Source organism: Telopea speciosissima, chromosome 10, assembly GCF_018873765.1.
Source record: "Telopea speciosissima isolate NSW1024214 ecotype Mountain lineage chromosome 10, Tspe_v1, whole genome shotgun sequence".
In the NCBI taxonomy this organism is placed as follows: Eukaryota; Viridiplantae; Streptophyta; class Magnoliopsida; order Proteales; family Proteaceae; genus Telopea; species Telopea speciosissima.
Genome location: NC_057925.1, coordinates 1,423,232 through 1,450,442, shown reverse-complemented (window position 1 = coordinate 1,450,442; position 27,211 = coordinate 1,423,232). Strand labels below are relative to the sequence as shown.

The following is a 27,211-nucleotide window of genomic DNA, read 5'->3' as shown; positions in this document are numbered from 1 at the left end:
ATATTTTTTAAAATACCCTTTAAGATCCCATTTCTTTGGCTGCCATTCTTTTAGAAGGGTGTAACTGCAAAATTTCGTTCTAAAGTGGGAGAAAATAAAGATTACCCACCGCGGCGGCTCAGAGAACCTTTCTCCTTCTTGTAAACATCAATCACGGAAGTCACGTTCGATCCAGAATCTGGATTCCAGATTCAATGCCCGTGGACCGTAGTAGGTTTTAGTATAATATTGTTACGAAAAGGGCGATAGGTTTTAGGCGTTTGGCTTTGAATGTTTCTCTTTCTTTCTTGCTTTCTTTATGTGGGCATGGCTTTCGCTTAAAGCCATCTACTGGAAAGTAGAGGCCACGCCTACGGTGGAAGTGCAGGTTTCGTAAATCTTATACAAATCTTCGGCACAACACAAGTGCCAGCTTGTGGGAAGTATCCTTTCCTTTCTTTCTTTCTTTCTGTTTGGAGGGAGGGTTTGTTGAGCAACCCGTCTATTTCCTCAAGGCAGCAAAAGCCCTCTTCACTCTCTTGCTCTGCTCACGTTTCCGATCGAAAAATGGGAGAGAAGCCGAAATCTGGTGGTGTCTGGCCTACTGTGAAGCCATTTGTTAATGGCGGTGCATCTGGGATGCTTGCCACCTGCGTTATCCAACCAGTGGATATGATAAAGGTATCTCCTCCTGCTCCTCCTATGTCCTTACCTTTCTTTACCTGATGGGTCTTTTCTCTGAAATAACATGTTTCTCGAGGGATTGGGCTTTTCTCTTTGACGGGTACCCATTTGATTTGATTTTATGATGATGTAGTCATAAAGATGGTACTATTTTTGAGGATCTGGCAGTTTTTTTGATTATATGGGTCTAATATCTTCGACGATTTGGTGGATTTGATTTTGTTCGGATTCTTATTTCTATTTATATTTTACAGGTGAGGATTCAGTTGGGTCAAGGCTCCGCAGTGCATGTGACAAAGAATATGCTCCGAGAAGAGGGTTTAGGAGCATTTTACAAGGTCTGACTCAAAGAATGCTGGAAATTTGAGATGGGGTTTTTTTTTTCCTTCGCTTGTTCTTTTTGAAAACGAAGCGGGATTTTGGATCTGGTGTTTATGTTTAGTTTTATATATATGGATTTGAGATCAAAATTTTCGAATGCCAAACTTATTCACTTGATCTGCATCATCATAAGAAGATAAACAATAAAAGTTGATAGATCCATGTAACTGGGCTGTAAATCTGTCTGAAATACGCTATTGCTAGTAAATTTTTCCCTTTTGATGATATTGGAACTAAATTGTTGAGAGTAGAGAGAAAATTTTTAATTGGGGCTATATGTTGTAGTTTTGGGATTCTCTGTCAGAATATTTAAAACTGGAATCAGAGGTGCTACCCATTAGAAAATAGAGGCTCATTTTATTTATTTGATTTGATGCAAATGGCTCCGTCAATCTAAGTATATTTACTATTCCACTATGGTTGGTCAACATCAATTACTGTTGTGATCCATACTCTAGTCGTCTTTCTCTTGCAGCTACTGGTGGGAAATTTTCTTTGAGAGTCCGAGAGTAATTTTTTGCCTCACTGGCTGACTATGTACATTACAATAGCAAATCTTGTAGAATACTTATAAGCTGATGATTTACCTCTTGTTACTGAGGTTCCCTTTTAATGTAAAGTGCGTTATTTTCTTGATCAGGGGTTGTCAGCTGGCCTGCTCAGACAAGCTACTTACACCACTGCACGACTTGGATCATTCAGGTGAGAAGTTGTGAAAATCAATTAGTGAAGTATTAGAATGCCATGGTATTGTATATACATTCCGCTTCTGCAAATCAACCCAGAAATACAAGTGTTATGCCTATTATGTTAGTTATGAATAATCTATATTTTATTCTGAAAGATGGGTTAAAATTACGTCCGGTTTTGTACTTTTTTGGGAAGCTATATTTTCCTCAAAATTGACAGTGTGCATGTCTGATATTGAGATAATTTAGTCATAGTGTTCCTTATGTGCAGCTCCACCCCCCCCCCCAGGGGGTAGGGGGTTTTAAACAACAAGATCTTGTTCAGACAACACAAAGCTACATGCCCTAAATGACAATCTGATCTACATACTCTTGCGATTATCAGCCACGCTATGAGAAGTACTTAAGTTTCAATTAATTTTTTGGTTCTCTCTGAAAGCTTCCTTGGTTTGTTGTAGTGGTAAAACCAATTATAGTCTCTGGAGGAAGATTCAGTTTAAATTTTAAAAAGAGTGGATAGATTGGAAATTCCTTTGGTGATGTGATGATTAGGTTGTGGGAATTGATATCTATGCATCCTTTTAAGAATTGAAAAAAGTTTATGAGGTCTCAAAATCTGTCAATGTTCCAGATTAGTGGTCAGACTGTTTGGACCATTGTTCACCATGGATGATGATCCCTACTCCAGGAAAATATGACATAGGATCCTTAACAACTATTGGCTGATCAAAGAGAACCTGGTCCAATTGGTTAGTGTTTCTGCTCATTTAACCTTACATTAAACTCCTACTACTGAGGTTAGAAAAAGAGGGAGTGGGTGGCGAATGCCGCTGGTGAGGCCTAAGATTTGAACACATCGCCCTTTGTTTTACATACAAGTGTATAAACATTGCAGTAGCTGATTTCGTTTGGTAAACATCTGACATTTACACAATTTATTACATATTATAACTAATGCAGATCAAATGATGAATCTGCAAGTGATGGGCTCCCTTAAAGATGGGATGAAGATTCTAATATGATGATGTCAAATCTAATAGTCGGATCTTAGAAGACTGCTAGACCAATCAAATCAGAGGATGAAAAGAAGAAAAAAAAAACTCTGAAATTTAATGCAGTTTTAGGAAAACCAGATTGTTATGGTAATTAAGAAACAGTATACTATGATTGTATTTAAAAGTAGGGAGAGAGGGTTCCCCCCATGCTACCAGTGGGGAGGAATTTGCATGCCACACCAATGGGTGTCCCGAAAAAAGTATCATCCACATGGTATCCACATATTCAGAGCAGGAGAGGGAAAATAATCCAGGCGAGAGGGAAATTGTCCTTTGGCAGCGTGGGGAGGGGTTACTGAAAGATTTCTAAAAGTAGTAAAAGACACCCTAAACCTAAAACAATCTACTAATGGACCCACATAATCTTATCCATTACTTAATCCTGTGTATCCCCAATCCCAACATTTAGGCTTATAAAGAGGCCCATTACCTTAATCAAACCCAGAAATAACAAGCCCAAGACCTATAGAACCCAACCATGGGCCAAAATAAAATATTCTGTGGCCCAGTTGGCTCAATTGGAATCAATTACCATGCAACTGAAAATATCCAAGAAACTGATCCATCATTCTGATATCGGCTTCTTGGTGATGAAACCAATCGATTAACTTGGACTAACCAACAAAATAACCTGAAGAAACAGGCCTATATGGCTCCCTGGTCATCCAGTCTCTTGATATAATGGAACTGGAGAATAAACTCTCGATTCAAGGTTTCTTGACCAAAACAAGGGTCTTGATTTATACTCAGTTACCCATTCATGTCTGCATAGACTCAAAACTTTAGATTTTAGAATAATTAAAAAGCTTCTAAATTGACTTTAAAGTTTAAATGTTCTAGAGCAATTGTGTTTATATCATTTGCCTCCATTTATGTAATTAACTCATACAGAAATCCATTTTAACATTGTTATGAGAGTAGTTTAACTTATCAATCTTGATAAATTTAGCTTCCTTACACATCCTAATGAATATCTACCTATGATACTTAGAAAAGAGAACCTAAGATGGATATGCTGTTTTCCTTTGCCTAACAAAATGTCAAGTCCAGCAACATGGAATAGATAATTGAGGGAAATAATTGTTCTATGGAAGATAGCATATTGCTTCGAAAAGATGGAAAAATGATACATTTTCCCCTGTGTTCTGGAAAGAGACAGTTATCTTCTTCTCATTCTTTCTGGACACTGTTTTTTGTGCCAATTAGGATTTTGACGAACAAAGCAATTGCTGCTAATGATGGGAAGCCACTACCTCTGTACCAGAAAGCTCTTTGTGGGCTGACAGCTGGAGCAATTGGAGCATGTTTTGGTAGTCCTGCTGATTTAGCACTCATCCGTATGCAGGCTGATGCCACTTTGCCTGCTGCACAACGGCGGCATTACAAAAATGCATTCCATGCACTATCCCGCATTGTTGGAGATGAAGGAGTTCTGGCACTCTGGAAAGGAGCAGGTCCTACTGTAGTGAGGGCTATGGCATTGAATATGGGCATGCTCGCCTCTTATGATCAAAGTGTTGAGTTTTTCAGAGACTCCCTTAATTTTGGTGAAGCTAGTACAATAGTGGGTAAGATACTTCACCGGATCAATGATTGTAACATTTTGAAATTCATAACATCCCAATAGTCTAGTAGTGTGAGTAGTGGGTAAGATATCTCATTCTTTTGATAAACTGTAATGACTCATCATCTCCTCGGTGTGCTTTTGGGTTGATATCTGTTTTTTCATAAAGAAAAAGACGTGTAAAATTGCCCGAATTTTTCTCTCCTTTGTCTTCTAGGGGGATGTACCTCAACTCTAATACGGTTAACTGCTTTCTTTCCTTCTGCAGGAGCAAGTACTGTTTTAGTTTGATGCTAACTGCTTTCTTTCTTTTTGCAGGAGCGAGTGCTGTTTCTGGATTCTTTGCTGCAGCCTGTAGTTTACCATTTGACTTTGTGAAAACTCAAGTACAGAAAATGCAACCTGATGCCAACGGGAAGTATCCGTATACTGGATCTTTGGACTGTGCAATGAAAACTCTGAAAGCAGGAGGGCCCTTCAAATTCTACACAGGGTTTCCTGTCTATTGTGTTAGGATTGCTCCCCATGTCATGGTATCTCTCCCCCCTTGTGTGTGTGTGTTGTCTTGAGAATTCTAATTTGTTATACTTCCAATATAATGCTTGTTCCTTCTGGTTTTGATCAGTGGATTTTGTTTCACTTTGTTGCTTTATGAAAGAGAGTTATATTGACTGTGATTATCGGATCTTTTTCTGCAGATGACGTGGATATTCCTGAACCAAATTCAGAAGTTTGAGAAAACAATTGGATTGTAGAATACCAAGTACCAGAATTTTGCTTGGGGTTGGAGCATCAGTCACTACAATAAGATTTTTTGCCTTTGTACTGTTAGTGAGGGCTGGTTTTGACGGCTTTGGCAGCCCTCAACTATTGCTTTATTTTCTTCCAGAAAGTTTGGCAAAATTGACTAGAATACAGGGTTAATAATCATTGGAGCTGTATCACAAACAGTTGTTGCTGATTTTTTTTTTCCCTTTTAATTTCTGCAGAATTGTGGGTAGGAATATTTTTTCAGTGTAGCTAAATTGTTGGCTCATGAAGGTGGTCATGTTGCTTTGATGTGAGAGAACTCAAATCATTCCATTTATGTTATAGGTGAAAGAACCCATCATTTGCTTAAGATACAGGTTTTTGTTTGCTTTTGCAATCAATATATATCTATCCTTTGAATCTGGGAAATCAATTCTGACTAAATGTTGGAGAATGTAGGTGTCATGGTGTGAGCAGAAAGGGCCTGATAAAGTCCTTTTTATAGAGGGAGGAAATTAAAAAGGACCCATGAAGGTGGTTATGTTGCTTAGATATGAGAACTCAAAATCATTCCATTTTATGTTATAGGTGAAAGAACTCGAATCATTTCTTTTTAACCATGGTCAAGAGATTCTCGCACTTTACGACTTTTTGGATGTGAATGTAGGGGCAGTGAGAGAGAGAGAGAGAGAGAGAGAGAGAGAGAGAAGGAGAGAATGATCTTAATTTGATTGTCTTCACTGTGGGTGAAGAAAAACTTTCTCCAACAATTAGACATGCAAAACGTATCTCACACTACCATGTATCCATTTGTTTTCCTCCACAACCCCAAGAAAGTGTTGTAGACATTGCAAAGAAATGCTGTCTGTTATCCCAAAACCATTATCCTAAAGTCTACAATATAATTTGACACCTCTAAGGGTAAAAAAATGATTTTCAAAAATCTAGGTAATGTGACAGTGATTTATCATTATATTATTACAAAAATGTCATTTATATGCACATTTTTATTTTTTCAAGTATATATGTAAAATGAAAAGATTGATCTTCATTGCAAACAAAAAAAATTGTGTTAAAAAGGTGAAAAAAGGGATATGGAATGCTAACAGGTGCTATGCCTGGGTGTGTACCTGTGCCTAAACACTGCCCAGCGCAAAAAGACTGGCACTGCCCTTGGTCCTTTTCTCCTTTCCACGGGGCAGTTCCAGTCTTTTCGCGATGGGTTGTGTCTGAGCGCAAGTACACACCCAGGCACAACATCCGTTAGTGTTCTTTCTCCCGTGAAAAAAATAAGGGCAAATTTCATGGACACCCCCTATAACTATTCGAAAAGGCAAGTACACCCTAAATTTTGTAAAAATATCACAGACTACCCTTATTTTATATTTTTATTTCAACTTAATCCACTCCGTTAGGTCTGTGCAGTAAAGTGGCTGTTAACTCTTTTATAATGGCGAAATTACCCTTACCATAGGGTGAACTTCCTATTATACCCTTAAGGTTAAATCCCCAAGATCCCAAATACAAACCAGAGAGCGTCGCGGTGAGCAAGGTGAGCAACCTCACCAACCTAACAATCCTATACCAAATACAAACCTCACGCGGTGAGCGCACGCCCCTCTCACCGCCCTCAACCCTAACAATCCTATACCAAAAGCTTTTGAATTCAAGAACTACAGAAGATCGATTCGTTCTCGAATCTTTATTGCTTCTTTATCTTCTTCTCAATACCAAAGAACTACAAGGAATCGATTCAACAGGAACAGAAAGGGAAACCATAACAGCACTGAGTAAAGCCCTGTAGATCGAGTTCTATAGTAGGTTGCAGAGAGTTTCCACGGCTTCTGGCAGCGATTCTTGAATCAATTTCATCATCATTAAAGGTATTGGTTCTCGACTTTTTTGCGAGATTTCAACTTTGATTTGGTTTCAACCTTCTTAGTTTGCAGAGGAGGGAGAGAGAGAGAGAGAGAGAGGAGAATAGAGAGGCAGATTGGTCTTTGATTAAGTGTGTATTGATTCACAGAACTTTGTGTTTTCTCTTCAATTGGGTGTTCATGATGCCTAAAGGAGGTTATTATAGTTCTAAGAAGACGGATGATATATGTGAAGATGTTTGTGGCGAGGCATTTCCTCTCTCCTTTCCTAGAAAGGTTTTATTTATTTATTTTTTTTTGCGTTTAGGATGAACTCTCTTTTCCTTTTTCCTCTTCTTTTTTCTCCATCGATTTTTGGTAAGTCATTTAAAATTATTCTGTGCTTTTGGTTTGTTTTACAGTCAAATGGAAAACGACTTCCTCTTTTATTCAATCTGTGTCCCTGGATGTGTACACTTTCCTGGTCGTCGTCATCATAATATGAACCCTAACTCCGTTCACATAAGGGTTTAATTATCCGTTGTTTTGTTATCTATTTAAAACTGGGTGTAGATGTTTGCAGAGAACGAAACAAAGGAAAAAGGTGGAGGAGATTGGAGAAGGTGGTGACGAGGTTGCAGGGAAGCAAAAGAAGGAGGGCTGGAGGGGGTGGCGGTGGTGGTGGTGGTGGTGGTGGTGGTGGTGGCGGCGGTGGAAACAGAAACAGAAGAAGGAGAAGAAGGAGAAGAAGGGAAAATGGGTTTCACAGTTCGATTTGGGAAGATGATGGAATCTTTGTAATTTAAATAAAAATTACTAAGAGGGTAAAATCGATATTTTAATTTTGGGGGGTAATCTTGCTTAACGTCAGGGGAAAGGTTGACATTCTGACAAAATTTAGGATGTACTTACCTTTTTGAATAGTTATAGGGGGTGTCCGTGAAATTTGCCCAAAAATAAAGGTACAAATTATTTGACAATTTAAAAGGATATCAATAAGAAATTATTTTTTTGAGGGTGGTGGGCAAAAATATTCGAAGATCTAGTACAACAATCAAAACAAGGAAGCGTTCGAGTTTTTTTTGGGAAAAAAAAAAAAAAAAACGATGTTTGGGCCTCTAGAGCTTGCACGTGTATGCACAAGTATTACCATGGGTGGGATTTCCATCTTTTCATGAGAGCAATGCAGTACTTTCGAGCGTTTCCGTATCTAAACACAGGAACCATGCGGGCTACGATAGCTTTCTTTTCCCCAACAAAGATTTTGGAGGAGTATAGGATTAATTAAAAAAAAAAAAAAACTGCCTGATCACGACCGTCTATTTTGTAGACTTTTCCCCCAGATATGGTCAGGAGAAAGCGCCGGCTGGAGTTGGATTCGCAAGTCACAATCCAATAATCCATGGAAGTGTGAAGCTTCATGTGAGTCTGCTGTGAGGCCTGAGAGCCTAATCTCATCCCCATTTACCCAATTAAAGTGATATAGGATAAAAATGGCTGCAAAGGGCACTGTTAAGGCGGTTGCTCTCATCACCGGCGACAACAACATCAGAGGTTCTCTTCAGTTCCTCCAGCAACCCAACGGTCTCTCTCTCTCTCTCTCTCTCTCGCTAAAACATTAACATGGGTTGGGAATTGGTTGATCAATTAGTGGGTTCTCTCTCTCTCTCCCTCTCAGAAATCAACATCGACTGGGGATTTATAATCTGTTTGTTTGATTGAATACAGGAGCTACTCATGTCAAAGGGAAGATCACGGGCCTCTCTCCGGGTCTCCATGGTTTCCACATTCATGCCCTCGGTGACACCACCAATGGCTGTAATTCAACTGGTGGGTCCTTCTCTGTTTGCTTTATCCCCTGTTAATTACCCTCCATCAATCTTGACTTCTACCCGTTTCTCCTTTCTTCCTGATTTCCAATGGATGTTCGATGTGCTCACCCATCACGCTTCTGGATTATGATCAATTGAGGTGGGTTTTTCGTGGCTTTCGTTCTACTGAGTGCTGTCCCTTTGCTTCAGGCCCACATTTCAATCCACTGAATCAGAGCCATGGAGCTCCTTCTGATCAACACCGGCATGCGGGTGACCTGGGAAACATATTTGCTGGACCTGATGGTTTGTATACTTGTCTTCTATTTTATCTTCTTGCTCTCCTTTCTTGTTAGGGGTTCTCGTCCTGGGAAATCTGAATGAAGCTGGATTTCTGTCTTCTAGGAATTGCTGAGATCTCCATCATGGACATGCAGGTAATTTGAACTGCTACTTCAACCACTTCCTTCAAATGAGCATCTTATTCTTGTCAATAGCAATTGGTATGCTCAAAAGATTATTTCCCCTTTCTTTGTGAATTTTTAGATTCCTCTAAGTGGTCAGCATTCCATACTGGGAAGGGCAGTTGTTGTACATGCTGATCCTGATGATCTTGGTAAAGGTATGAATTCTCACATTCTTTTCAAGTTCTTTCTATGCCTTGCTGAAATATTACAGGCTCCCTAACTAAAATCTCTTGGACCTGGTTTGGCCAATACTCATATTACTACTAGATAGAAAGACACCAGAAAACCTTGGGACATGATGGTGCATTACAAAGTGGTTTAGGTTGGGCAAACAACAATTCTGACTGCCTATGAATCATTAAAGTTCAATTAATCGATCATTTTATCATTTTCAAATTGAGTTCACACAACAAGGCAAATTTTTACGAACTTTTCATAATCTTGGCTATATCTTAGCTGCCCTTGAGTATCAAACAGTGTGCGAGCAAAATATTAACCTCTTAACATATCCAACAATGGCGAAAAAATGAACCTCTTGACTTATTCTACCATTAGGATGTAACCGTAGCTCATGATTCTCGGTAGATAAAAATGTGAACTATGACTTGACTGCAAATTAAGTGTTCACCACTTTGGACCTGGTTGGGCCCCCCATTCATTTGATTCATTTCTTCCAGGGTTTTGATATATCAACCACAAGTGTGGTTGGGGACTCATTCAAAAAATAATGTAAGAGTGTTCTGTGGAAAGGTAATGGCCTAGTTCTTTTTGCAAGCTTCCTTTCTAAGGGATGTCCAAAACTCAGTTCTTAGGGACTGTCCCTGGCTAATCTGGATGTGCCCTATTGCTGGAATTATTGGAGATCAATCGGGTGCTTTGCTAGAAATTTTGTATTTGGGGACTTTATGGTTGTCCTACATATTGGAACAATTTCATTCTGTTGGTCTAGTTGAGGGATTAAGGGTGAACATAAAGTCATAAACCGAGGGAATGGACAATTTGATGTCAAGTTCAGTGGTGTGAGATGTCAAGAGGGATATGGGAGTTTCAGCATTGATGAGTTGACGGGTGTTTTGGGGCACCGCTAGAGCAGAATGGTGAAATAATAATGCTACATTATTTAAGAAATAAATGAATATATATAGTAAAAAGCTGAGTAATGAACAGCAAATAAGAGAAAAAATAATAATAATAACAGCAGATAAGAGAGTTTGCTTTGTCTTGTGAACTCAGTTTCTGTCAGTTGCCATTAAAATGAGGATTTTCCTTCATTCAAGCAGTATAGTACACTGCTTCTTGGCCATCAATCATTCATACTTAACAATATACCCAAAGATAATGACGATGAAGGCTGTCAGGGTGGTTCCCATCAAAGGAGCCCTTGGTCCGGTGATATTTCATGTTATCAGGCTTTGTGATTTGAACTCAAGTGGTAGTGTACTAGCCTAGTGTCGAGGTGAGATCAACCTGCAGCTAAGATGACATAGCCTTTGGGGATCACGAACTTGTTTCTCCCAGAACTCCTAGTGTAGTGTGACCATACTGTGCTGATTGGGCTCTACTTTTGAACTAGTTGATGGATTCAATTCAGGTAGATCTCTTGAGTTAATGAAGTCACTGACTATGATACAAGGGGAGCTCACTGTCCTTGTTTTGGCATTCATAAACCAACACCGAACCCTTTGTAGTTGAGAATCATGGAACTTTAGATTATTTACTGATAGATGGCACATAATTCTTATGTGCTAAAACACATACTCAGCTATTTTATTTGCTCGAAGCAAAGTTTGTTAAGCTCTTAACTTTTGTTTTTAGAATTGGTCTTAACTATTTATATCTCCTGATTCTTTTATGCTACAGGTGGGCATGAACTTAGCAAGACAACTGGGAATGCTGGTGCAAGAATCGGATGCGGTAACTCCAGTCTGAACCCACTATTATAACATACCGTTTCTTCATTTTTTTATTTTTTTTTCTGTTGAGGAACCTGGGTATTGGTAATAATCTAAACTGTATACCATTTCATATGGTATGCATGGGCAAGGGAGAGGAAAACAACCATTTTATTGTCCTTGGAGTTTTCCTCGGCCAGACACCACCTGCACCGGATAGTTGGAACCACGGAATCTTGCATTTTCTCCGAACTTTGTGATAAAACATTTTGGTCCAGAGGTTTTAGATTGAATGGATCCAATAACCCGAGACAAGCGACGTTTGGAGGAAATGTTCAATGACCAACTTCTTGAATGTGTGCCAAATGTACAGCTATGGCATTGCCGAACCGTTTCTTATGTTCTGTTTGATTTCGCCTTAACAGATCCAATCTGGCTTATATATGGAGGAATCCAAAATACAATATTAACACTGCATTGGTTTCTGGCAGGTATCATTGGGCTTCAGTCAGCTGTTTAGCTGTGGTCTGTTTCATCCAAGACTGGATATCTAGAAATGCCGTAGATTTGGTGTGGAAGGACTTGTCCCTGCTCTAGATTTCCTTAAGAAAAAAATTTAGGGCATGTCATATAGGATTCCTTCTTTTTTTTTTTTTTTTTTTTTTCTTTCTTTCTAATGGTTATGGCACAGTCCCTGTCAAAGTTTTCAAGATCGCAATGCAGAACAGAGCGAGCAACGGTATGATCATTCCACTTTTTTTTTTAATGAAAGTATGAAAATTCTACTTGATATGCTTAAAATCTCAGTCTGTTGGCATTAAGGGGCCCTGTGGAAAGCTCAACTTCTGATAACTAAGGTGTCTTACCTTTGTTTGTAGTGATGGTTGGAGCTTGACTGATTTCAGGAGTTGTCCTAGGGCAGTTGAGACTTGAGAGTGAAAAAGACTATGCAGGGGCAGATCCGGAAACCACTTTGCAAACCAATAATATTACCTGGTCTTCGTACCTAGATGTGGTACTTTGATTTGATCTTGAGGCCTGGTCTAGATCAGCAGCATATAATATTTCAGCCTTAAATTTAACCTTTTATCCTTGCCATCTTGGTAGTGTCTACACCTTACTATATAGTCTTTCAAGTTTTGGCTTTCAAGATGACACCTCTATAGGTTTATATAGAACTAACACTCTTTTTTGTCACCTCATCTTATTGAGGAGTATAAAAGGGTTTTTAAAAATAATTTGAAACGGACTTCTAATTATAAGTCTCTCATTGTTTTACACATGTGAAATGATAATATTTATCCTCATTTGAAAAAGAAAAAAATTATACCACTAGGGTACAAATTGTTTGACATCTTAAAGGGTGTGAATAAGAAAATCTCATTTTGGTATAAATACTTCGAGACTAATAAGTTTTCCTTCATCTGTGGAGAACCCTCCCTAATGCACTGATGGTACCGATTGGATGTTGTGATTTTTCTTTTCCACTGGTGTAGAGAAACTCAATCCAATGCTTTATCTTTATCAAAAAAAAAATCCAATGCTTTATTTTGTCACTCACTTGGCAAAATCTTTTTAAACTGAAACTTAACATGTGATTGGGGATTTGGTGGTCCATTTATGTACAAAATTTTAGCTTCATCTACATTGTCATGTGTCATTAAAAGTGTGTGCAAATCAGGAAATCCCAATCCTAAAATGCCAAAAGTAATCTACTAGACGGTCAATTCATAAATATACTAGTCTGCCCAAAAAATGGCTAAAAATATAAGTATAAAATGTCAATAAATGGGATTAACAAATTTGGATATGCAATTTGGAACATGGCCAATCCAGACCATTCTCTACATATCCAATGGTCAAAATGCTACATTCCTCTTTCCATGCAACACAACAATAAGCAAGACTCAAAATCTCATTCTAAAGGGCGTGGATGGTCGAGTCCTCTTTAAGGCATAATATTGAGAATGATCATTGAATGAGCAATTCAATAAGAGATTTCGGATCAAATTGATGATATACTGAGTATCTGTTTATACAAAGTATTCTAACGATCCCCATGATCCGAGTCCGAGCTGTTGGAATTGGAATAAGTTCGACAACGGATCATGAATCTTGATGATCTTCTCTATCTAATGAATGGAAAGTCCGCTTTGAAATCGTCCGCCCCGCACCCACCCCCCGAGTATATGCTTCAACAGGAATCAAATAAGGGTAGATTAATACAATAAAAACCTATGGTAAAATGCCTACCCGTAACCCAGCAGATAGAGTACATATGGACTGTTAAGAATGTCTTCCTCTTCGGGCCATATATATGATGTTCTACCCCGTTTTAATACTTTTATAGTGTCCCCTAATACAGTACGATCAACAACTGCCAAATACATAAACCTATCGACAAAGCATTCTCTGTACAGTAGGAGTGAAGATGTCCATATTCATATCAAACCTGTTCAGTTATCAGGTCCCCCAATTGAATATATCACTATGATCATTAGATGGCTTCGTACAAACCAAGGGAGAATACCAGAACTACAAGAAAAGCACTGGATGCCTTTATGCCCTATGAACACACAAGGGCCATTTCTCATTACAACTTTACAAGGAGCAATGCAAGCATATCTCTATCCTCTCAACGATGTGTTCCTATATGACGAGTTATCACGTAAAGAAGCATCATGGGCCTTGTATTCCATCACATAGCCATAGGGAAGCTTTAACTGACGTTTGATCGCATCTCTTAAAGCCATCACAGCCTAGCGAAACAGTATAGCAATGTAACATATTAGAATTGACCAAGTTTAAGTTTTCTACTCGCTAATCCACAACAATGAGCAGGTATGATACTCCAATATGACAGTAGGATAAGTAATACTAACCTGGTGATCAGATGCACTGCGATTCCAGACACTCAATATATCTTCATTAAAACGAATACTTAGTACCGCGCCACAAATGTTATTCCCATAGTCAAGTTGGTCACCAACCAAGGCTAGAACCTGGGCAGATTAAGATGGGGGGAGAGGGTCACTTCTAAATAGGGTGAAAAAGAAAATCATTCTTAGCAGATTCACAGACTCTAGCTAAAACCCAACCTAATAACATGACAGAAAGTGGCTTCATAGCCAAATTTCTGCTAATAGAAAATATGACAATTACTAGTAATTCTGACTCCAATTACTAAGAGTTTTAACTTCAATAAAAAGCATTACATTCAAACACTTAAAATAAAATCCAGAAGTTGAAAGGATCATCTGTCTTGGTAAAGAAAATATTTTTCCCTCATGAGCCACACACATATATTAAACTAATAAATATCCAAAGCAATGCTAGTTTGGAAAGAAAATTGAAGAGACAGAATGACAAAGATTCTTTCTTTTTCTTTTCTTTAGTCTTGTTCTGCTGCCAAACAAATATAAACCAAGAGAAATAAATTCAATATGGCATGCTTAAGAGCACTATAATCTACCATAGGATTCAACAGATCCTGTTTGGCTCAGATTGGCTCAGAAACTGCTACATGGAATATCTAAAGCTTTCTTAGAAACAACACTGCAAGAGAAGACATCATATGGAGAGGGGAGGGTATGCGAAGTGATCAGATACTTCAATTACAAATGTATTCTAAGTAGTAGCTCTATCATTTCTTCATTATAAAAACTTTTGCTGAAAAATATGGAGAAATACATTGTACAATCCCACAGAGGTAACATAAAACAAGGTATTATCCCCCTAAAAGGCAAAGGGCAAAGCTGAAGAACCAAACTTCATCCAAGGTTTAAAATCTCGTCTCGTTTCGGTGTTTGTCGAAATATGGTATTTTTTCTATGAGTTTTGCTTGGCCATTTGTGGGTGTAAAATGCTGAAATGACCGAAATAACCAAAAATTCCGAAACGAGATGACCGAAATATTCGAAGTATTCGAGATTTCGACCGAGACAAAACGAGTTTTTGAACTATGACTTCATCATAGGATGATGCCCAACTTAAATGGTTGATCCACTATTTGAATGTGACCACTACAGAAATTAGGCTGCTTGTCAACAACCAGTGTACATTATACCCAAAAAAAATGTGTATATGCTGTTATTGAATCTCCAACGCCAACAGATCCCAAGAAAACTAGGATAATACCTCCCTTTTGATCTTGGAATGCACCTCCAACGCTAGCCTTCCCTGGGTTCACTATAAAACTTTGATCTAAATTCAAGCTTGAGGGAATTTATGGGAGAGGGTTAAATTGTAGGAAATAGTAGCTGGGCATGGAGTGGATCTGATGACCCCACTGCCTCAAGTTAGCAGTCCTTAGAATATGTTGATTGTTTATGCCCATCTAGCAACCTTCAGCATAACGATAAAAATGTGATTATCATCTTTTGTCTGTTTAAGGATCCTATTTTTCCTTTCCTCCCAAAAGGTCCACATACTAACCAACATTGCATTTCTCCAAAGCAGTTTCCCATTTACCTAAGGGTATCACATGCCAAGCCCACAGAAATGTGTTAGGATCAACAGGGACATCCCAAGAAACTCCAAAGGTGAAGAAAATAAGACACCAAAAATCTCCAGACATGAGCAACTATATCATCTACTATATAATAAAAGAGGACTACAATTAGTTTGTTTTGTATTTTAGTTGGTACTAGGCATGTACGTACAATTAGTTTTTTTGTTGGTACTAGGAAAGTAGGATAAATATAAGGGACCTAAGAGGTAAATACTCGAATAGAATAAATTTCATTGGATTCACTTATTACAAATTTCATAGGACAAGAGTTACCTTCAACCAATGCTTGTGGTTGTAGACAAGGTTTATAGTTTTTAAGGATGACATGGTTACTATGTGGAAAAAAAAGAACAGAATATGTTTATCTTAGGGCACTGATCCAGAGCTAAACAAAGTGCCATTGGACGAAAGGAAAGAAATGACGGCATTCTAGAGAATAGAAATACCAGCTGACTAGGTACTTCTGAGAACAGCACATGGAAACAGACTGCTATTGTTTAATAAAGCTTGTGTAAGGCCAAAACTTCCTAGTTCCTATCATCTAAATTGACGGTTCCAGTGGCGGTGCATATGACAACCTCACCATCACTCGCCCCCAAAGCAGGACCTTGCAGATAATTGCTACTAAGCATTAATGCTTCTATAGCCCCTAAAATTGCTCCTAAATATGGCATTCCATGTGCACCAGCTCCCTAGTACTCTGGAAGGGCACAACCAAGTTCCTAAAGGACGTAAACCATAAATAGGAGCAATTATAACTTGGCAAATTCTCATAGGAGAGAACTTTAGCTCAAATCCAGCTTGCTTAATCAAATACAGTTGATCTTGGGGATCAGCTGTGATGAGGCAACCCTCCTCATGATACATAAGGTGATTTCATCTAGATCCTGAAAATGTATATGAAGATTAGAGTAAATTACTGATGTCTTTCATAATACTGGACCTTAATGCAATAATATGTCAAAAGGTGGAGAGATCCCCTTATGTATAATTTTTTGTAGGGGCGCTATTCTCTGTGCCGCAGCGCAGCCTGAGCCCAGGCACAAGGGGTGGGCGCAATGACCACCCTGCCCCCTGCACAGGCTGCCCATGTGCCTGGGCGCAGGCTGCGCTGCGGCACAGAGAACATTCTCCCTTTTTTGTAATAAGGCAGATTTATTTTTTTTTGAAAGAAGTTTTTGGCCACCCTTTTCTAGCCATGTATGGCCAGCACATAGGCTCTCCAACTGATAGGAGAACCCTAGAGAAAGGCACACATGCAGTATTGTCCAAGTCAGACCTACACCTGTATATGGCATGTCCCCTCTGAATAAAAAGCCTTTGGACCTTAAATAAAGCGATACAGGACTTAAAAACCTCAAATCTAGGGCAAAAAACCTGGAGGATTTAAAACCTCGAATCTAGGTACTAAAAACTTGGAGGACTTAAAACCTTAAATCTAGGGAATGTAAGAATATTTTGTTTATGTAGGTAGACTGTTGTTTTCATTGTTTTTCTAGGTATATATGGAGTGGAGATTTTTTTATGAATGACGTTGATGACCATTGAATTTCAATCAAGCATGAAAATTCTGGATCAGATAGAATTATCATGAGTTGCCATTTCCCTCCTTTAAAAACCACAACGAACATGCACAAACTAATGTCAACTTGCAGCTATTTCTCAAGGGACTGCCATTACTTTTTAGAAATATAAAAAACATCATTGCAGGAAAGTTTGCAAAATCAGCCTGGTATATTACTAAGAGAAAAAATATATAGATATAACAACTTAATAAGAAATTTCCCAAGAAATGAATAGATGGTTATGCCTGCCACATGTTACTTTAAAAAAAAAAAAAAAAACAGAATGCAGGGGAAATGTATCCATAGAAGCATCACATCACACTGTTAAAATTATCCAAGTAAGCAGTTACTTGCCTGGGCCACAAGTTGTACTACTGTGAACTTTTCATGTGGCAAAACAATAAAAGACAATACAATCTTGAAACCAAATAATACTACCAGAGCTTTAAAAGCATGTTGCAAGGAATGCCATAGAAACACATATAACATAGGGGGAAAAAATGTAAAAAATCAAACTTTTTCTTACCAGATCCTCCCAAAAGCGACCTGAGACGAGCTTTTTGAATCGTATTATCCACTTTCCACCATTGCAATTGGCAGCATCCTGATCATATGATAATTTTAAGCTATAAGATTTATGCTCTCATGGTTTCCAAATTCTTTCAATAACTGATATGTTTAATTAAATATTACAAAAATACTATAGAATGGATATCAGCTAGAAAAGAATTACTCAAGAGAAAAAAACGAACTGATGGTCTATCTCCCTCTTACCCCCCCCCCCCAAAAAAAATAAATCCAAACTACCTTGCGTATAGGGTTCCAAATACCTACCTCCCATAGAGGGCGAATCCCTTCCTTGAAAAGATGTAAATCTGTAGGAATTGGTAAAGAAGAAGGATGGGCCAGATGGCAGTAGCAGACCCAAAATCCTTCAACCTGTAAATGGAGAATGGTGGGAAAAATATAGTTACAAGTATATAAGCATTAAATCCAAACCAGTGACCCAAGAGAACGAATGTCTCACATAAAGTAAGATTACATGATAATTACACTATAGCACCCTGATTCTTCAAGGCGAAACTTACCGTACTAAACTCCATAATTTTCTTTATATTGTCCTCGTAAGGCTGTGTCCGAATGCCAGGTGTTCTACGTGTGTACCAAAACACAAACTTGTGCTGAAATTTGAACCAGAAAACACTATAGCAAATAAGTGACACTATGGTCAAGAAGATAACAAAACTAAATAAAAGAAATAATTAAGCAAATTAAAAAGTATAAAGGACACTCAACCAAAATAAGAGCATTTCTTCATTAAGATTCAAGGAGATTAGAAACACAAATAAAAAAAATATTCTACGTGGATCAACTTGACAGGTGACCACTCAAATTTCAGCTACGCAGAGGATAGTGTGCTAATCCACAATTGGAACCTTTTCCATGCCTCTTCACATCCTAGAATCGTCAAAACATCTGAATTATTCCATGTGCAGTGGCATCCCACCAATAATTTCATTTGTAACAGAGTTCTAAACCAAGCAATATCAGGACATGAATCTACTACCAGCAGAAATTCACCTTTCAACCTGATAGGATTCTAAACAGTTATCATAGTTTGTTCTCTACTTTTCGGAAGTAAGAGTCGCAGGGTTACTTTAGGGTAAATTGAGACCTTTTAAGGGCTTTCTGTCTTAGAAAAAGGATTTATTCCTAGCAAAGATTCCATGGCCAACCAAATAACCATGGGAGAGTAACTGCTCATTTTCCTTTATCTACTCTACTCCACTTCCCACATGTTCTTTACCTTAGACCTCGCATCTAAAAATAAAGCCTTGGTAATTCCCTCCATCTCGTTGAGAGTCATGGAGAGGGCCAGAAAAGCTTCATTGCCATTAACTCTGTCTACCTTGGTTTTTTTTTTTCTCAAATCCATCAAAGTTCTGGAGTAATCAAATTGATTGCCTAGTAATTCCCTGTCTCTTAGTGATTAAACCATTGCTTGAGGTTACTCTACACCTAGAGAGAATGGAATCAGAAAACTACATCAGAGATCGTAGAGAATAGAGTTCCTGCAGGAAGGCAGAGGCTTAAAGTGTGTCATATTGAAAGTTGAGTGTCTTAGCTTCTCAATTTTTCAGCTTTCTACAAAAGAATCCTTAAGGTTTCACTCAAAACCAAGTAATGCCACAAAGAGTCAAATTAAAATCTTTAAATAACTGAGAAACTTGCACGAGTTGATATAGGAGATATTTTCCCAATTTAGCAAAAACACATGATCTCTCATTTCGAACGGACCTTGACATTCCCATCTTGTGATGACTGGGTAAATTTAGAATCATGCAACTTTATTTATCAATCAGAAAAAATCAAATATTTCACTATGTTCATAAGCACCTCCCAAGGTTCAAATGGATAAGATCCATACATTTTGACTTTCCAAAATGACAGTGATTGAAAAGAATTTCCTCTCAAATTCTCACCTAACCATCTTGCATTTATTGATACTTTATGGATTCAACTATGAGCGGATGGTGGCATCCTCCTCCTTTTCCAAAAAGCAATCACTTAGAATAATCGATTTGTTACGCTCAGGTAAAGATTGCTCACAAAATATTATCTCATAAAACATAACAAAAATTCAATGACTTATCAGAGAGAAGAACATTCAAGACAAGGTCCAATGGTGTATGTTCTTTGCCGATGATATTGTTTTGGTGGATGAGACAAAAGAAGGGATTAATTCTAAGTTAGAGCTTTGGAGGTCAACCTTGGAAACAAGAGGCTTTAAGATTAGTAGAACGAAGATGGAATATATGAGGTATAATTTTAATCACACAATGATGGATACTGATATGGTGCGAATTGAGGAAAGAGAGATACCGCAAAGTGACTATTTCAGATATCTGGGGTCAATCATAAATAAAGAAGGTGACATAGAAGATGATATTTAACAGAGAATTAAAGTGGGATGGATGAAGTGGAGAGGTGCATCTAGGGTGTTGTGTGACCGACGTATTTCTTTAAAGCTTAAAGAAAAATTCTATAGGACTGTGACAAGCTCCGTGAGAGTCGTTTAAGGTGGTAAGGTCATATTCTACGGAGGCCTATGGACGCTCCTGTAAGGAGGAGCGATTTGATTCCAATTGAAGGAGGTAAAAGAACTAGGGACAGACCTAAAATGACCATAGGAGAAGTGGTGAGGAAGGTCATGCATAGACTAGGTCTAGTTCAAAGTATAACCTCGGATAGAGCCGATTGGAGGGCAAGGATCCATGTCTCAGACTCCATTTAGCTGAGATTCTTCCGATGTGTTGGGTTGTGCCTCTTTCCTCTTACTATCTGTCTTTTTTTTTTTTTGGATCCATGTAGCCGACCCCATTAAGTTGGGATAAGACTGAGTTTGTTGTTGTTGTAAAACCCTTCTCTACATAAATAAATTCACTACAAGCGCAAATTATCGAAAGGAAGACAAAGCTGACCAGATTTCAATGCAACATCAATGAGAAACCTGAACTAAGCCGAGAGAGAAACACCTTTAATGGATGCAAACCGGCTTTGAGCTCACGGGCTTGCCATTCATGCTCTTCTGCTTCTTCATCAGCAGCCGTTGAGGGATCGACCACTTGCTGAGCATTCGAGCCTTTGTTATCGCCTTCTTTCTTCTCTGTAATCTCCATCTGCTTCTCCACAAAACCCTGAAAAAATCCAAAAGGGACTCCTTAATCTTAGATTAGTAGAACAGTATCTACTCTTGTCGCTCACGAAGGAAGAGAAACAAAACTGATGCATCAGCTGAACTTAAAAATTCTTAAAAGCGAACTGGATTCAAGTTATTAACGGATCATGGTGGGTCCAGAGCAGTACATGCCTTCAGGATTTTTCCCCCCCCCTCCCCACCCCCGCCCACCTCCTTCTTTCCCCAAGGCTTTTAGGATTGGAATTGGTGCACAAATTTACCCTTTAAAGTTTATTAAACTTTCTACATCAAATGTCAATCAACGAATTTGACAATTTAAATGGTGAAATGAGGACTGAGGATGCAAAAAGCTTGTCTCGCATAGAGTAAGAAAACCGGCAAAATAGTTTCAAATGGACAGCCTTAAATGAAGTTTTTTTTTTTTCTAAAACTTGCAGAGTTGCAGGTATGCTACGAAGATGGCAACAGCAATGAAACTACAGAACTGGATGAGATACTGTGATTTCTCTTCTCTAGTGCGATTTCTGCAACTACCCATTAGACACATACCTCTTACCTGAAAAAGAAATAATAATAATAATAATAACTGAAAGACTGTTGGAAGAAGACTTGAGGTCCAGGATCCAACTGAAACTTCACAGACACAGAGGGATGAAGTGATGCAGTTGTTGGGGTTGGTCGGCCCAACTTGGTAGTGCAGGAGGAACCCCTTTAGCTCTCCCAGCCTAGCCTGGCATCAGAAGTAATTCCTCTTGTTGTGTAATTTTGGATTCATCGATCCTCCTCCTGCAAGCGAAAAAGGGTAAAACTAGTCCAGACTGTAGGTCGAGGTTTCCAAGAGACTCTATGATTGGGTGCTAATATGCATCACATGTGAAATATTATCCTTGTTAAAAAAAAAATGTACATAAAGAAACGCCATCCGATCGCACAACCCGGTGTATACTTGCACCCAGTCACACTCGCGCACGAAATGATTGGCATATTCCCCCAGAAAAAATGAAAAGGATCACGGATATATCAAACATTTCACGCACAGCTGTGTCCGAGTGCAGGTACATGCTTCATTGCACAATTGAGTGGCATTTTTTATTCCAAAGATAAAATTACAAATTATTTGAGACATCGAGAATGCCCATAAGGAAATGAAAGTGCATACACCTATAGAGGTGTCATTCAGATACTCCATTTTATAAATCAAGTAAGGAAGACAATTTACCCATACCCATGGTGAATGAAGAATCCTTTGTCTATATGTACTTGTGCTTTGGGATGCGTATCAATAATAGTGAGAGGGAAATACTGATTGAGTATTGTAGTAGAAAATAGTAATAATGATCCTAGATGATTGGGTGAACCCTATTTCATGGGCGAAATAAAACTTTTTCCCTTAAGATAAAGACACTCTAGGTTTTCAAATTTGAGAGGCCAATTCTAAGGTTTTTAGGACCGATTCAAACCAATCGTAATTTGATAATCAATACACCGATTCAACTCCAATTCCAAGTTTAAACTTTTATCGATAGTTTGATAAAACTGAAACCAACTTTATAAACCTATAGTAATTTTCTTTCTTTTTTTCCTAACCAAAATTCCCTTCACCAATGCTGAAAGAAATTTCCTTCACGCATGGCTCATGGATTTTCTTTACATTACAGCTCAAGGATGCTTAGATGGGACCAGGGGCATTTTCTACCTCAAAATGGAGGGAGGGATTAATGGATCCGGCTCCTCTCCACCGCACCCCCGAGCTGGACATCGTCTGGTGCGATAACAAATATTGACACGTGGTCAAGGTGCCATTCAAACGGTATCCATGAGTGGAGGAAAACTTTCCCCTTTTTTCTCCTCTCATGAAATGAAACTCATTCAAATGATCGGGCTGTAGCAAGTTTACTAAAACAGCCCATCTTGCCCTTTTACAAAACGGATTTGAGTTGCTGACCCTTTAGGATTAAGGACAATGTTCATGACAGTTCCTTCCTTGTTGGTTCTCATTAGAAATCTGAATTGGACTAAAATGGAGAAGGGTAATTTTCTTGTTGTTTTTGCAATTATTAGTTATTTTCTTTCAATGTCTAGAAATCAATGTGTGTACTCTTCTTGAAATCGAACCCATTTTTAATCCTACAAATTATTGAGAGATGGATCACAGACCTCAATTTGTGGGAGTATGGGGGACATAATGCTGCAGATACATTGATCACAATTTCACCTCCCTCATTGTCTTTCTCTGATTTCTGTTTTGTTTTTTCCTTGCTAAACCAAAATGCTATTATTACACTCGTTTGTGATGGGAGCTTTGTGGATGAATCTAAAGATGCTGGTTGGGTTGCTATTTGTGTCTATAAAAATGATTTTGATAGTGCTATTCTGAATTTTGGCTTTACAAGGAGCCAACAGGAGTCCAAGGCAAGAGCCAAACAGCCGTACGCCTCTGCCTTGGACCGGATATGATTAATCTTTTGTTCTAGGTGTACGATTAGACCCAAACAGCCGTACGCCTCTGCCTCGTGGGGTAGACAGTTCACTTTGTTTTCTCTATACGCCGGGGGTAGGTCGGTGAGCATCTTGGCAACGTAGCTTGTGCTGAATACCTTGTGCATGTTTGCAAACTTAATTGGTTGGTCTGGAGGGAAATACGAAGCAAACACGCATTCTTGTGTATTCCTACGCCAAAGAAATTCGCACGCTGCGCACAGAGAATTGGACAAGGACGCCATTTCTCTTCAACTCTGTGACATTTTTAAAATTCAAACACATAAGATTTCGCAACAAGATGACAAATTAGCAGAAATATTTAAATAAATATCGCTAAAATGATTTTGTTAATGTTAGGTACTTGACCAATACGCCAAAAGCTCTGAAGCTAATGGAACACGTTAAATCAAGCCCTTTAACCTATCCCATACTAGGCTAGCCCAATCTAGCGCCCATACACTATAGTGGGCCCCATTAGGCACATAATAGACCACCACGCTTTTGCAACCGTTGTCCTCAGCAGGTCTCACTCTAGGTAGCTTTCACTCTGGCGGTAGATAGCCCTTTCCAAGCGGCTTCACTCTGCTCCAAGGTTTTTGCCTGGTGGCAGGTAGCCCTTTCTTGATGGCTTTCACTCTACTCCAGGTACCCTTCTCCTAGGTAGCTCTTTCCGTGACTCGAACCCGTGACGTGGTACTCAGCTCTGATACCAAATGTTAGGTACTTGATTAGCAAGACTACGTACAACCAGGTATTCTGTTTGCACGCACATTCTGCACGTGTAAAACCGAATACGAGCAAGCGAGAAAAGGAATGGCAGAAGGAAGGCCAGAATTAAGAGTACAGATGAAGGTTGTAAACCTCATCGGTCAGATCAACACCATCTCCCATGGAAACTCCAGTAGTCCAATCAAAGGGACTATTGAACCTATCAAGCTCCTGCTATTGCGACTGAACCTGTTGTTGCTGCTGCTGTTGTGCATAGTTCCCCCTCATCTCATGTTGCTCTCCAGCAGCTACAGCTACGGCTAGATGTTGTGCCTCCATCATCGACTATTGTTGTTGTTGCTCCCGCAATAATAGCTGGAGCTAGGCCTGTGCTTGCGCTTGTGGCAACATATTCATCTCCAACGGAATTTCGTAGGGTACGATGCTGGAAGAAGGGTTCTGAGATGACTGTGAGTACATGAATGGCAGATGGTAAGGGTTTTGATAGAGCATCGCTAATGGACCTATGTCGGTAGCGAGTTGTACATAGGATCGGATATGCTTAATCTTTTGTTCTAGGTGTGCGATTAGACCCAAACAGCCGTACACCTCTGCCTCGTGGGCTAGACAATTCACTTCGTTTTCTCTATACGCTGGGGGTAGGTCGGTGAGCATCTTGACAACGTAGCTTGTGCTGAATACCTTGTTCACGTTTGCAAACTTAGTTGGCTGGTCTGGAGGAAAATACGAAGCAAACACGCATTCTTGCGTATACCTACGCCGAAGAAATTCGCACGCTGCGCACAGAGAATTGGACGAGGATGCCATTTCTCTTCAACTCTGTGACATTTTTAAAATTCAAACACATAAGATTTCGTAACAAGATGACAAATTAGCAGAAATATGTAAATAAATATCGCTAAAATGATTTTGTTAATGTTAGGTACTTGACCAATACGCCAAAAGCTCTGAAGCTAATGGAACACGTTAATTCAAGCCCTTTAACCTATTCTATACTAAGCTGGCCCAATCTAGTGCCCATACACTATAGTGGGCCCCATTAGGCACATAACAGATCACTCTAGGTAGCTTTTACTCTAGCGGTAGATAGCCCTTTCCAAGCCGTTTCACTCTGCTCCAAGGTTTTTGCCTGGTGGCAGGTAGCCCTTTCTTGACGGCTTTCACTCTACTCCAGGTAGCCCTTCTCCTAGGTAGCTCTTTTCGTGACTCAAACCCGTGACGTGGTGCCCAGCTCTGATACCAAATGTTAGGTACTTGACCTGCAAGACTACGTACAACCAGGTATTCTGTTTGCATGCACATTTCGCACGTGTAAAACTGAATACGAGCGAGCGAGAAAAGGAATGGCAAAAGGAGGACCAGAATTAAGAGTATAGATGAAGGTTGTAAACCTCATTGGTCAGATCAACACCAACTCCCATGGAAACTCCAGTAGTCCAATCAAAGGGACTATTGAACCTGTCAAGCTCCTGCTGCTGCGGCTGAACCTGCTATTGTTGCTGCTGCTGTGCATAGTTCCCCCTCATCTCATGTTGCTCTCCAGCAGCTACAACTACGGCTAGATGTTGTGCCTCCATCATCGAGTATTACTGTTGTTGCTCCCGCAATAATAGCTGGGCTTGTGCTTGCGCTTGTGGCTACATATTCATCTCCAACGGAATTTCGTAGGGTACGATGCTGGAAGAAGGGTTCTGAGATGACTGTGAGTACATGAATGGCTGATGGTGAGGGTTTTGATAGAGCATCGCTGATGGACCTATGTCGGTAGCGAGTTGTACATAGGACCGGATATGCTTAATCTTTTGTTCTAGGTGTGCGATTAGACCCAGACAGCCGTACGCCTCTGCCTCGTGGGCTAGACAGTTCACTTCGTTTTCTCTATACGCCGAGGGTAGGTTGGTGAGCATCTTGGCAACGTAGCTTGCGTTGAATACCTTGTGCATGTTTGCAAACTTAGTTGGCTGGTCTGGAGGGAAATACGGAGCAAACACGCATTCTTGTGTATACTTACGCCGAAGAAACTCGCATGCTGCGCACAGAGAATTAGATGAGGACGCCATTTCTCTTCAACTCTGTGACATTTTTTAAATTCAAACACATAAGATTTCGTAACAAGACGAAAAATTAGCAGAAATATTTAAATAAATATCGCTAAAATGATTTTGTTAATGTTAGGTACTTGACCAATACGCCAAAAGCTCCGAAGCTGATAGAACGCGTTAAATCAAGCCCTTTAACTTATCCCATACTAGGTTGGCCCATTCTAGGTCCCACCTTATTTGGGGAGCAGCTAAGAATGGCCTTTTCTCTATCAAGTCCTCCTACCATATGCAATGCAATGCAAGGGAGGTGGAAGAGGCCACCTCGGTTTCTGCTGTGCAAGGTACCAAGTGGAGCAATACCCCATCTGAGATCTGGAAAGCCATCTGGGTTGTGCATGCTGCGCCCAAGATCAAAGCGTTTTTATGGAGAGCTGGGGCAGATGCTTTGGCTACTGGGGAGGGGCTGTTTCGTCGTAAATGCCTCCCATATGCCCTGTGCTCTAGATGTGGTGAGGCCCCTGAGACGGTTAAGCATATGCTTTTTCACTATCAGTTCGCAAAAGCAATTTGGTTCACCTCTAGCCTTGCTTTTAAGACTCCAACCTCTCATAATTTCAACTTTGCTTCTTGGGTTGCCTTGTGGAGAGATTTCAACTCACACCCAAAGAGCGAAGCCAGAAATCTTAAGGGCTTGTGTGCCTATGCAGCGTGGCACATTTGGCTGGCCAGAAATGATATTTCCTTTGGGGGGGGGGGGGAAGCTAACACCGGTTCTAGTCGCTAATGCAGCACTGAGAGCTCACCTGGAGTTCCTCTCGGCACAAGGGTCGAAAGCTACCTCTCCAGTTCCTAGGCAGTGTTGGACGCCACCTACCGCCCCTTATTCTAAATTGAATTGCGATGCTTCTTGGTCTCCAGGGGAGACTGTTGGAGGGCTTGGAATGGTTATTAGAGATCTGGCCGGTCACCCGGTGTTGGCGATCTCTGAGTATGCGCTTTTCGACAACATCCTCTTGGGTGAAGGGCTAGCTATCTCGAAAGGCTTGACGTATGCCT

At 39.6% G+C, this 27,211-nt stretch overlaps 3 protein-coding genes across 3 annotated transcripts; 2 read left to right on the top strand and 1 right to left on the bottom strand.

Moving 5' to 3' along the window:
• The first annotated feature begins 489 nt into the window (after positions 1-489).
• LOC122641330 (mitochondrial dicarboxylate/tricarboxylate transporter DTC) lies at positions 490-5,472 on the top strand. The gene is made up of 6 exons (XM_043834536.1): positions 490-660; positions 918-1,001; positions 1,685-1,746; positions 3,995-4,356; positions 4,671-4,885; positions 5,051-5,472. Exons 1-6 carry the CDS (start codon positions 547-549, stop codon positions 5,105-5,107), a joined length of 894 nt encoding a protein of 297 aa, XP_043690471.1. The 5' UTR covers positions 490-546; the 3' UTR covers positions 5,108-5,472.
• A 2,925-nt stretch (positions 5,473-8,397) lies between these two features.
• Positions 8,398-11,731, top strand: LOC122641571 (superoxide dismutase [Cu-Zn] 2-like). Its single transcript, XM_043834847.1, has 7 exons — positions 8,398-8,542; positions 8,687-8,788; positions 8,980-9,075; positions 9,175-9,206; positions 9,316-9,391; positions 11,097-11,150; positions 11,620-11,731. The coding sequence occupies exons 1-7, from the start codon at positions 8,452-8,454 to the stop codon at positions 11,646-11,648; spliced, it is 480 nt and encodes a 159-aa protein (XP_043690782.1). The 5' UTR covers positions 8,398-8,451; the 3' UTR covers positions 11,649-11,731.
• Positions 11,732-13,546: 1,815 nt separating this feature from the next.
• Positions 13,547-21,547, bottom strand: LOC122641321 (eukaryotic translation initiation factor NCBP). Its single transcript, XM_043834524.1, has 8 exons — positions 21,484-21,547; positions 20,740-20,911; positions 18,292-18,384; positions 18,038-18,142; positions 17,730-17,807; positions 14,011-14,130; positions 13,734-13,887; positions 13,547-13,701 (listed from the first exon to the last, which is right to left on the bottom strand). The coding sequence occupies exons 2-7, from the start codon at positions 20,881-20,883 to the stop codon at positions 13,756-13,758; spliced, it is 672 nt and encodes a 223-aa protein (XP_043690459.1). The 5' UTR covers positions 20,884-20,911; positions 21,484-21,547; the 3' UTR covers positions 13,547-13,701; positions 13,734-13,755.
• Between the last annotated feature and the right edge of the window lie 5,664 nt (positions 21,548-27,211).

Coding starts and splice junctions, on each gene's coding strand:
- LOC122641330 (XM_043834536.1), top strand. CDS start 547: ATGGGAGAGAAGCCGAAATCTGGTGGTGTCTGGCCTACTGTGAAGCCA. Junction 1,002..1,684: donor GTTTAGGAGCATTTTACAAG/GTCTGACTCAAA, acceptor TTTCTTGATCAG/GGGTTGTCAGCTGGCCTGCT. Junction 1,747..3,994: donor GCACGACTTGGATCATTCAG/GTGAGAAGTTGT, acceptor TGTGCCAATTAG/GATTTTGACGAACAAAGCAA.
- LOC122641571 (XM_043834847.1), top strand. CDS start 8,452: ATGGCTGCAAAGGGCACTGTTAAGGCGGTTGCTCTCATCACCGGCGAC. Junction 9,076..9,174: donor CATATTTGCTGGACCTGATG/GTTTGTATACTT, acceptor TCTGTCTTCTAG/GAATTGCTGAGATCTCCATC. Junction 9,392..11,096: donor TCCTGATGATCTTGGTAAAG/GTATGAATTCTC, acceptor TTTATGCTACAG/GTGGGCATGAACTTAGCAAG.
- LOC122641321 (XM_043834524.1), bottom strand. CDS start 20,883: ATGGAGATTACAGAGAAGAAAGAAGGCGATAACAAAGGCTCGAATGCT. Junction 18,385..20,739: donor CCGGTTTGCATCCATTAAAG/GTGTTTCTCTCT, acceptor TTCAAATTTCAG/CACAAGTTTGTGTTTTGGTA. Junction 13,888..14,010: donor GCAGTGCATCTGATCACCAG/GTTAGTATTACT, acceptor CTGTTTCGCTAG/GCTGTGATGGCTTTAAGAGA.